The sequence below is a fragment of the Ciconia boyciana genome, chromosome 9 (assembly GCF_034638445.1).
Source record: "Ciconia boyciana chromosome 9, ASM3463844v1, whole genome shotgun sequence".
Lineage (NCBI taxonomy): Eukaryota > Metazoa > Chordata > Aves > Ciconiiformes > Ciconiidae > Ciconia > Ciconia boyciana.
In genome coordinates, this window is record NC_132942.1 from 8,379,154 (window position 1) to 8,389,245 (window position 10,092).

The window sequence follows — 10,092 nt, forward strand, 5'->3', positions numbered from 1 at the left end:
AACCAGCGCCCCGCCTGCAGGCGGGGGGGCGGGACTTCCGCTGCCGGGGAGGCGGTTTTGTGTGTGTGTGTGTGTGTGTGTGAGTGTGAGTGTGTGAGCGGTGCGTGTGGGGTCCCGGCTCCCCCGCGGGCGGCGGCGCTTGGGGGGCCCGGCCCGGCCCGGCCCGGCCTCCGCGGCCACCGCCTGAGGGGCGGCGGCGGGCGGCCCTCCCGGCGGCGCGGCCCCTTCCGCCGGCGCTGAGGGGGGTCCCCCCTTGAGGGGGCCCCTGCAAGAGTGGGGGGCCCCCGCGGGGGCGCCGGGGTCCCCCCGAGGGCGCGGGGCGGCCCGGCGGCGACGGCGGCAGTTTCCCCCGTTCTCGCCTCCCCGGGCGGGGGTGAGGGGCGGGCAGGTGGGCGATGAATGGTTTCAGCACCGAGGAGGACAGCCGGGATGGGCCTCCCGCCGCCCCCTTTTACGGCCAGAGCTGCTGCCTCATCGACGACGGGGACCGCTGCGTGCGCCCCGCCGGCAACGCGTCCTTCAGCAAGAGGATCCAGAAGAGCATCTCGCAGAAGAAGCTGAAGCTGGACATCGACAAAAGTGTGAGTTGCGGCCTCCGCCCGTCCTGCCCGCCGCCGCCGAGCCCCCCTGAGGGGCCGGCCGGGCGCGCCTTGCCGTCCCCAGCCCGCCACCGCACTGCGGTCCCTCCCGGGGAGGCCGCGCTCCGGGCGCCGCGGGCGGGCGGCGGAAAGTTGCTGGTCCGCCCGGCAAGTTGAGCTTTCCGATTGCTCTGGGGTTCGCTTAACCCCGACGAGCTGTGGGGAGAGGGGGTGCCGGGTGCGAAGGTTTGCGTTGCAAACTCGGTTCCTCTGGACCGCGTTTTCCCATCTCCCGTCTTCCTACGCTGGGGTAAGGCAAGAACACGCCTGGGTGAAGGTACGGCTTTTCCTCACGGCACCGGTTAGCCCGGGAGGCTTAATGAAGCAGCACTAAAAACCGTGTTTGGGAGGAAAGCTGTCGTGCGGTGGGGACCAGACGATGTTCAGGGGGAGCAAAGGAGCGAGCTGTCTGTGCCTCGGAGGCAATAGTGCTATTTAATTTCGGTTTCGTATTGAAAACCGCTGATGCTACTGGGTGAAATCAACAGTATGGATTACTATTTCAGTTAGGTGTCACTGACGTTACTTTTTTAATTAGTAAGAATTCGTGTTCTAGTGAAGCAGACTACTTAAAAATGAACTATGGCACCTCACTCGAAACGTGAGGTTTGCAGCCTCCTCAACAGGGCACTCGCACGCTTGTTCGCTGGTCGGCACTGAACAGCCCCATTTGCTGCTGACCGCTTAATGACATTAAGTGACAGCTGTCAGCTCAAGATAGAAACGGGTCGTTTGCCAAGTAACGAAATAGGTAGAGCAGAGCAGCCCGTCAAGATTACGGAAGGAATTTCTCAGAAGTGACTCAGTTAACGGAAGTCTGCACTGCATGCTTTTCTTACCTGAGCTTTAAAGATTAAAACCATTACAAACAACAACAAAAGGTGAAGTTTTGAGTCAGTCTGTTTGGCAGCTTCCCCAGTTGGTTAGGTCCCTTTTGCACAGCTGACATACGTCATGTCACGGGAAGAGAGTGACTCAATTTGAAATATCATCTGATTCATAAAAACCGGAATATTTCTCCTGGTTGTAGCCCTCAGCAGAATCGTCTAGTGGTGTAGTAATTTCTTTCATTTTAGAAATAATTCTTTGTTGACAGATGTAAGGCTTTAGAAATAAAAAGAGGAAATCAGACTAATGAACTTGGAATGAAGGGAAAGTGTGAAGCAGGCTGCATAAAGTGATTTCAAATGTAGGGTGCCTGTGTCATCTGAAGACATTTTTGCCTTACAGGTACCAAATAATTTTGATCATTTGTGGTCTTTTGTTGTACAGATGCTAATTCCAGTGAGATAATATCTCTTAAAAAGGGGGTTCCATGGCAGGATAAGCTACAGGAAAGATATTTTTGCTTTTGGCTTGCTTGTTTTAATTGACGTAATTAGCCAACTTTTATTTGATCTAGATTTTGAAACACTTGCATTAACAGTCTCGTGTACTATTTAAAGCAGAAAGTTCACAAGAGTGGAACAGAATGATGTTTTTCTTGGTAGTAAGTCCTGAAGCAAATGCACTTCCTCCACCAAAATAGGACAATTACCTTTTTTTTTTCTGACGTGTGATTGCAACCATAAAAAAGAAATATATTATCTGCAGAGGTTCAGGTTCAGCTGGAGCTCTTGAGTCCTTCATTTTCCTTGTCTTTAGTCTTTGTAATGTAAATTATCTCTAACTCAAGAGTACGATATCAGTCCTGGAGTTTAAGATTAGAAATTCCTTAATGTCATGAGGCAGTCAGTCATGCCAGTCATGAGGGATGCACTCTCTAAGCTGGTGTCTAAGTGGCTGCTGTTGAATGCTGTTTCTACAGTACCTGTTTTGATTGCTTTTTCACCACTTCTGATTCTTAGGTGAGACATCTGTATATTTGTGATTTTCACAAGAACTTCATTCAAAGTGTCCGAAACAAAAGAAAGAGGAAGACAAGTGATGATGGAGGTGACTCTCCTGAGCATGAAACGGATGTCCCGGAGGTTAGTAGGTGCCAAGTGGGTGTAGAATGCTTTACCAATTTTGAGCATGTTGAATTTTGACTTGGATGTTTTCATGTATCAGGAAATATTTAAATTTTAAGTTGCAACTCCACTGAAACTGCTATGGAGTTACTCTCATTTTTCAGGAAGACTTTTTTCCAATGTGTAATGTTCTAATTTTCTTCTTCATCCCTGTATGAGTTCTTTGCCCATGTAAAGTTTTATATAAAAAGAAGTGTAAGGTAACTGCACAGCTTCATGTATGTACTGCTTCCGAACAGAGAGCTGTTAAAACAGTATTTGATAGTAATTCTTTTTTAAAGGTAAAAAGAAGTTATTTTCGGTGGTGACTGAGGCCCTGATACGGTTCTTTGTTACCTAGCATGCATTGCTTTGCAAATATGCTAGAGAATCCAATAGGTCAGTCTCTCTATGTGTGGGTATATGATATCCAGGGATATTAAGCTTCTCCAGACCTTCGCATGTATGGTATTTTTGGCACTATTTAAAACTACCTTCAAATAATTCGTAACATGTTTTTATTTTTAGGAAATAGGCCTGGTGTGGTGTTTGTTTTGTTTTGTTTTTTTCCCTCTGCATTACAGAACTCTAGAATAATCTCTGTGCCGTTGTGTTCTGTATTTGCTTTGGTGATGTTTCTGGTACTGTTGACACTGCAAAAAGTTGTGCAGAGGTGATGTTTGTGGAGGAGCTGAGCTCTGGCCACGTCAGCAGAGCCCTCTGCTGGAAATGCCACCCATATTGGCAAAAAGCATTTTATTTCTGGAAAAAAAAGCCACCGAGAATTGTTTTGCCAGCAAAGCTGTGTCCACAAACCTCCTGTGTGGAGGAGTTGAAAGAGTAGCAAGTTTTTGGTTTTTTTTTTTTTTTTTTTTTTTTAAGGATGCTTGACCTTTTGTTGTAGCCGTTTGCATTTCCATTCTAAAAGGTTCTCCATTAAAACTTTCCTATACAGGCTTTACATTAGTTGCCAGGATGATTGGTGAAGACCCAGCTGGCATCTCAAAATGTTAGTGCTGTAGAGTGTGCAGGGTATTTGGTGGTTAAAAACTGAGGGATGCACGTTACCTAACTGAATAGGGAACTCTGCAGTGTGTCAGTTTTAATGCCATTTTCTTCTTGGTTTTCAGCAGAGATTCCTTTTGTCTTTGAAACATGGCATTTCCCACACGATCTTCATCTTCCTTCCTGTAACCTTCCCCACCACCACCCTTGCTTTTAAACTGTGCACTTCCCATTTGAATTGTATTTGAATTTCATTTCTTCTCTGTCTCTGTACTCTGTTTTATGTCACAAGCCATTTGTTCAGTGCCTGCTAAATTGATATTTCATGTGTGAGCTTTTTAAACCTTGTGGGAACAAAAGGTTCCCCTTTGCTTGGAGGTTGCAGAGGTGTAATTGAGAGCAGAAATTGGCCAGAAATTCTGTTGACAGCATGTGAACCAGAACAAAATTTTGTATTTCCCTGAGGCTATTTTGGTCCTTTAGCATTAACAAATACAAAATATACTTAGATTTGTCAGTAAGGCAAGCGATGTGGTTCTGAATGCAGGCAAGGAGCAGTCCTGTTGAGGGAGAAATAGTTGTTTTTAGATAACTCTACATTTCTGCCTAATTTCTACCTACATTTCTACCTAAGAAGCTAAAGGTAGTGCTCATCCCCTCTTCTCTGTATCTCTTCCAGGTTGACTTGTTCCAGCTCCAAGTGAACACTCTGCGACGTTACAAAAGACATTATAAGTTGCAGACTAGGCCTGGACTCAACAAGGCTCAGCTAGCAGAAGTAAGTGATGACAGAGGTAGTATCATCTCTGTTATTAAAAAACTTTTTCTCTCCTCTGCTGAAGTGCACATTTCTTGGACACTAACACCTGTAGTGGCTCTCTCGCTAGTATGTGCCGTGTGCTCTGCGAAAGGTTTCTGGGGATGATGCCAACAGAAAGCTGCGTGCTTTCTTTCACCTGAGACAGTTATGGAACACATGGAAGCTGGCTCTTGAAAGCATGTTTCAGTAACTTGCTTTTCTCTGCTTCCTCTTCCTTCTTGTTCGTAGTCACAATCCGTCACCTTTATGGAGCAGAAACAGAACCTAGTTTCCAGTGGCTTAGGTGTTAACTGAAGATGGCTATTGTACTGAAACTCAGACTTACACACTACTTAAGTGCCCCTGTTAGTTTTTTCTTTCCTCACAGGCACTTGAACCAGTTGGAATTGCTTCTTATTAAAGGCAAAATCACTGACCATGACTTCAGATTCCTTATTTCCCTCCCTTGTCCTGATGTCTTATGATTCTGTATTAAGTCAATAAAAGGCTCTTTCCTTAAGGGCCTCTACTGCTGCTTTCTCACCATATGGGGTACTTGTTAAGAAAGAACTCTCTGTAACTCTTGTTATCTGGGCTAGTTGTACTTGGTGTGCACCTGCTCTGCTCTCTTCCCACAGAATGCCTTTAGATCAAGTCAGGAAAAAGTCTGCTCTAAACTGAAAAAACTATAGCAGTTACTGAATGGTAATGAGGTTGTCTTTGTAAGCTGAGGCTTTCACAACTGTCTGCCGAAAACTGTCTGTTTTGCTTTTGCTTTAAAGAACAACAACCAGCAGACCAAAAAAGACAGCAATACACTGTCTTGCTCTCTTTCAAAGTCTACTAGGGAATGAATATACAGAATACAGAGAATGTATAGTGGTAGTGCATGTAGGAGTAAGGTGAACGAAGCAGGGTGGGTGTATGTCCTCATTAGTAGTTCTGATTTGTCATGTTCTAACTAACCAGTTCATAGTCACTCAGCTACCTCCTGCCATGAAGGACTACTTACTTAGGCAATTTACCATGAATGTGCCCAGGAGGAAAAAAAAAGTAAAACTACTATGCAAGCGGAAAATAAAGGGAGCCTAACTTAAAGTTGTCACACACTTCCCAGATTTCCTGTGAAGTCTGAGCAGCTTTGACCCTACGCTGGATCCTCGTCCAGCTCCCATGCTTGAATCACTGCTGCCTGAGGCTCTTAGACTCCTGCTGCTACCCCACCGTAAGGAAAACTCAAACTTCCATAAATCTTCTTGGAGTGACTTATTGCTCAGCCTGCGTCAACATCCAGTTCTGGAGCTGTGTTGAGTACCAAAAAAGAGCTTCTTCCATATGAGAAGCAGATCTCATCCAGCTCCAATGTGTTTTCTACGTTCGTTTTCTGAGGAAAAAGCAGCTAATGGTTCAGGGCTAGTGTCAGAGAGGGGTAGCCCTAACGAAATCCTAACCCTCCCATTGCAAGTCCCCTGGTGTTCCTTCCAGTGAAAACTTATCCAGCGTGTTTTCCTTTGAGCTCTAAAATTTTGCTACACCTGGTTCACACAGCAAAGTGTTTCAGTATTTCTGACACTCTCCTTTAAAATACTGAGATGCAGGGAAAACTTGCTCTCCAAATAATCTCGGCATGAAATGCTGCTTAGGAGAGACTATGCTGCTTTGGCAGGAGGACATTCTGGCTTCCAAATTCCGCTTGTAGGTTGGCTGCAAATACTGCTGACCTAGCAGGACTATGCTATGTTCATATGCACATTCCAGCTGTAAAGAGAGAGAGAGAGGTAAATGAGGACTGACAGTTTGAATTGGTGCATGTTTGACTAAAAGTATATTACGCTCAGTGGCCATAAAATCGTTTTTGGAAAGTGAGGAGAATCCCTGTTCTGATTATTTCTACTTTTTAATTTCAGAATTTCTGTCTCTTTACATGTTGTCCTTCTAGACTGTCAGTCGTCACTTCAGGAATATTCCTGTGAATGAGAAAGAGACGCTTGCATATTTCATCTATATGGTGAAGAACAACAAGAGCAGGCTGGACCAGAAATCAGAAGGTAGCAAGCAACTAGAATGAAGATTAACAAGACTTGGAATAAGAGAGACCTTGAAGGAACAGATGGTATTGTGCATTTTAGGTATATAAAAACTGTTGAAGTATATTGTAAATTTTTTTTAAAATGCAGTAAGTCTGGATGACAGAAAAAAAATACAGACATTCTTATCAGGAGTATTTGAAAACATGTGCCCAGCATGTTTCTGAAGACTTCTTCCCCTCATTTCAAAGTCACATTGGAATAAAGAAATGAGGATAATGCGGAAACCAAGTAAACCTGTAGGACTGTGGAGTTTGTCAACTCAGTGTTTTAAACCATTTCTGGAAATCTGCATCTCAGTGCAATTCAGATCACAGATGGAATTTTTTCACTGAATTCAGATTGCATCACAAACCACCATGCAGTTTGTCTTGGCGCAGGACTGGAATAGCGGCAGAGATAAAATTCATTATTGAGGTGCATGGGTCAGAAGTTTGTCTGAAGCTTGCTCCCCACCTACACATGCTCTGTCTTGCCTTGAGTCAGTGCTTCAAGTCCCAAACTTCTACAAATGCTCCAGCTGACCACATCTACTCCAGTGAACACTACTTGACTAGTCTGAAATTGATTTTTTTTTTTTAATACCATTTTTCCTCGCGCCCCCTTCCAACATGGATGCCAAACAACTCTCTGCAATCTCTTTTTCTAATTTCTTTTATTTAAGAACTCACTAATTAATTGTCTGTAAGCATTTAAAAACGTCTTCATTTCCTCAGAATGTGGTATTAAGGCAAACACAGCTTATTTGCTGGGTTCGATCATGTTGGTAGAAATGCTCATTTAATTCACTTACGCGTATTTCCCTCGTATTCAAGGCTCAGTGATGGTAGGTGAAACAATGGCTTAAGACATCTGTCTCTCAATCTCTGTGTCAGATCAGGTATCAGTCACAAGCGATGTGAATTTTATACTGAAGCTAGTCTTTAGCAGGTGTCACAAAACTGCTGTGTGGATTAGTGGGCTCAGCAGTCTCTGTTTAGTATAAAGCAGGCTTACGCTAATGGGTGTAGCACCATAACCGGGGTAGTGAACTGACTGGAGTATAATGCATTTCATCTGTTTTTGCAATGGGCAAAAAGTATCGAAGCACTTTGCCTTTTGTGAGCATTATGTGTGCTTTCATAAGAGCTGTGTGAGTGGAGGGTGGCATGCTGGTGCTCTTTAACCGGGCACTGTAGGAGGAGATTGCTCTGATTTTGTTATTTAAAGCCAAGGTGTCCTTACAAATAACACAGTGGTTATTTTGGCAAAAGGAGCTTATAAAAGTGTTGGTCGTGACTGACTGTTCTCCAGTGACCTCAGATTCTATTCAAGGGGATGTCGTGATTTAAAGCACCACTGTGTTTCTTTGCTGTCCTAACCAATGTCTCCATTCTGTTACAAGATGCCAAGACTCCACATAGAGAGTATCTTCTCAACAAGCCTTAATCAATGAACTGAACAGTAGAAAACTTTGGCTAGCATTTTGTCAATGGCAGGTTTTAATATTCCAAAACTGGATGAAGCTTTGCTGAAGAGCTAAACACACAGATCACGATCCCAGCTTAGTACTGCATCATGTTTTATAAGGCATGAAGCATTTACGTAGTGAAGCTCTCCCAGGGTCTCTTTAAAAATCAAGTCACAATTTAAAGCAAGCTTCACATCAGCTCTGAAGTGTTTGCTAATACTCCAAAAACATGTTCAATAAACTTCAACATGTCTAAGTCCTGTGTCATAGGCAGAAATACTCTGTTATGGTATACGTCCCATTTGTGAAGTTTTGGGGAGTGTGATTGTTTCAGCATTTCCTTGTTCAATTCAGTATGGTTTTTTAAGAACATCAGCCAGGAGAGAGGTTCAAGGAATGAGGAGAGAATGTCTTGCGTTGGTATTTCATGAATGTTTAAAAACTTCCTAATTATTACGCTGGTCCTTTCCTTATTGAAAGGATGGAGTAATTCCCACATCAGTCAACATGATCTGGCTTCTCTCATTCAGGACAGATAGCTAAAAGGGTACGTTCTCTGACTGCATGTTAATCTTCAAAGTGCTCATGTAATCAGAGGATATTATCAAGGGAAAATGAGTTTCTGAGTTGAGAGGGTTATGCCTCATTGTAACTTCTAGACCAAAACTGTAAAAATGTAGTTTGTTTGGGGTTTACTTTTTTGTTGTTGTGTTTTGTTTTGTTTTATTTCTAAGAGTAAATAAATCTGTTGGGGTGTTTTAGCAGCCAGCAGCAAAATGATTCTTTTCAAGGAAATATGGTGGCAGGTTCCATCTGTTCAGGTGTATTCACTGGAATGCTTTTGTGCAGAGGTGGTATCCAGGAAACTTTTTTTTTTTCTCCTGAAAATAGTCAATTGATGTGAAATGTGATCCTTGTTGGTTTCACTCTTAAAGCAATTATACTTTTTTGAAAAAATTCTTAGTGAAGTGTGATGATGAAGAGATGTTTACCAGCCATTAGCAGTTGTTTATAAGGTGGAAAGCTTGGAGGCAAGACACCAAAGAAACAAGAATCTTTGGCTGTCGGACCCCACGGCCTTATAAACCCTTGCAAATGCCTTATTACCTTGTTCTCAACTTAGCTAGAGCAAAACGCCTTGAGCAAAAGAAAGCCGATGTCTTGTTGGAAGGGTTAGCCACTTTATGGCTCCCACGCTATAAACTGAAATCACATGTCAATTCAGTAGCAATATCCATGTTCAGGGTGCCTGTGATTCTTGAAAAGCATTTAGTGTCTAATAACCAGAAAACGCAACAATGCAATTGTCGTTCTGTATAATACCATTCTGTGTATTTGATTCCTTATGCTGCATGCCAATTAAAAAAGACTTTCCAACTTTTGGTTTTAAACTTCAAAGTAAATGTGTTTGAACCTCACACTTGTGAAGCCATGAGGTGGGACATTTTCTCAGCACTTTTAGATGGGAATTGTTGGAAAGGTGGAAGACCTAAATCGCTTTGGCTGGTATGATAAGATTGTTTTTTTTTCCTTTTACATTTTGCTTTTCACAGATGGGCCTTAAATTCTATCTAGCTTTGAACCATGGAGCACAAGCCTTGGGGGCATGGAGGATGACCAGATGTCATCTTCCATTTATAATAGTGGAAGCTTATTTCTTACAAGCCTGCATAGGTGACATTCACCCTGGGGCAGAGGAATCATCTTTGAAGCCCTCCAGCCATTATATAGCCTAATTCAATTACATAGCCTAATTCAATTCTCATTGAAGAGTTGCATTAACTTCATTAGACTTCTGAATAGATCCAAAGCCATTAGTATGAAATCCAAATAATGTGGAAACGTCTCTTCCGGGGTTAATTTCATCCTGTATGCTGACCCTCTGCTCACTTTAAGGGAAGAAGAAGAAATCATTGCTGGTAGTTATTGGCTTGAGCTCAAGTGAAGGGAGTTGGAAGTGTGCAAAGACTTGAGTCGGTGGCAATCTGATGGCTGAAAAGTGCAAATATATCCAAGGAGGCTGTGTTAGAATACAGGTTTTTTTTAAATTTCTGCGTCTCAGAATACTGTATATCAACCTGAAGTAAACAATTGCATTAAAAGCTAATGTTTCTTTTGCCAG

The 10,092-nt window shown here is 43.2% G+C and overlaps 1 protein-coding gene across 1 annotated transcript; it reads left to right on the forward strand.

Annotated features, from left to right (window-relative positions):
* Positions 1-57: 57 nt before the first annotated feature.
* Positions 58-9,873, forward strand: SAP30L (SAP30 like). The gene is made up of 4 exons (XM_072872380.1): positions 58-581; positions 2,486-2,608; positions 4,314-4,412; positions 6,373-9,873. The coding sequence occupies exons 1-4, from the start codon at positions 396-398 to the stop codon at positions 6,499-6,501; spliced, it is 537 nt and encodes a 178-aa protein (XP_072728481.1). The 5' UTR covers positions 58-395; the 3' UTR covers positions 6,502-9,873.
* The last annotated feature ends 219 nt before the right edge of the window (positions 9,874-10,092 follow it).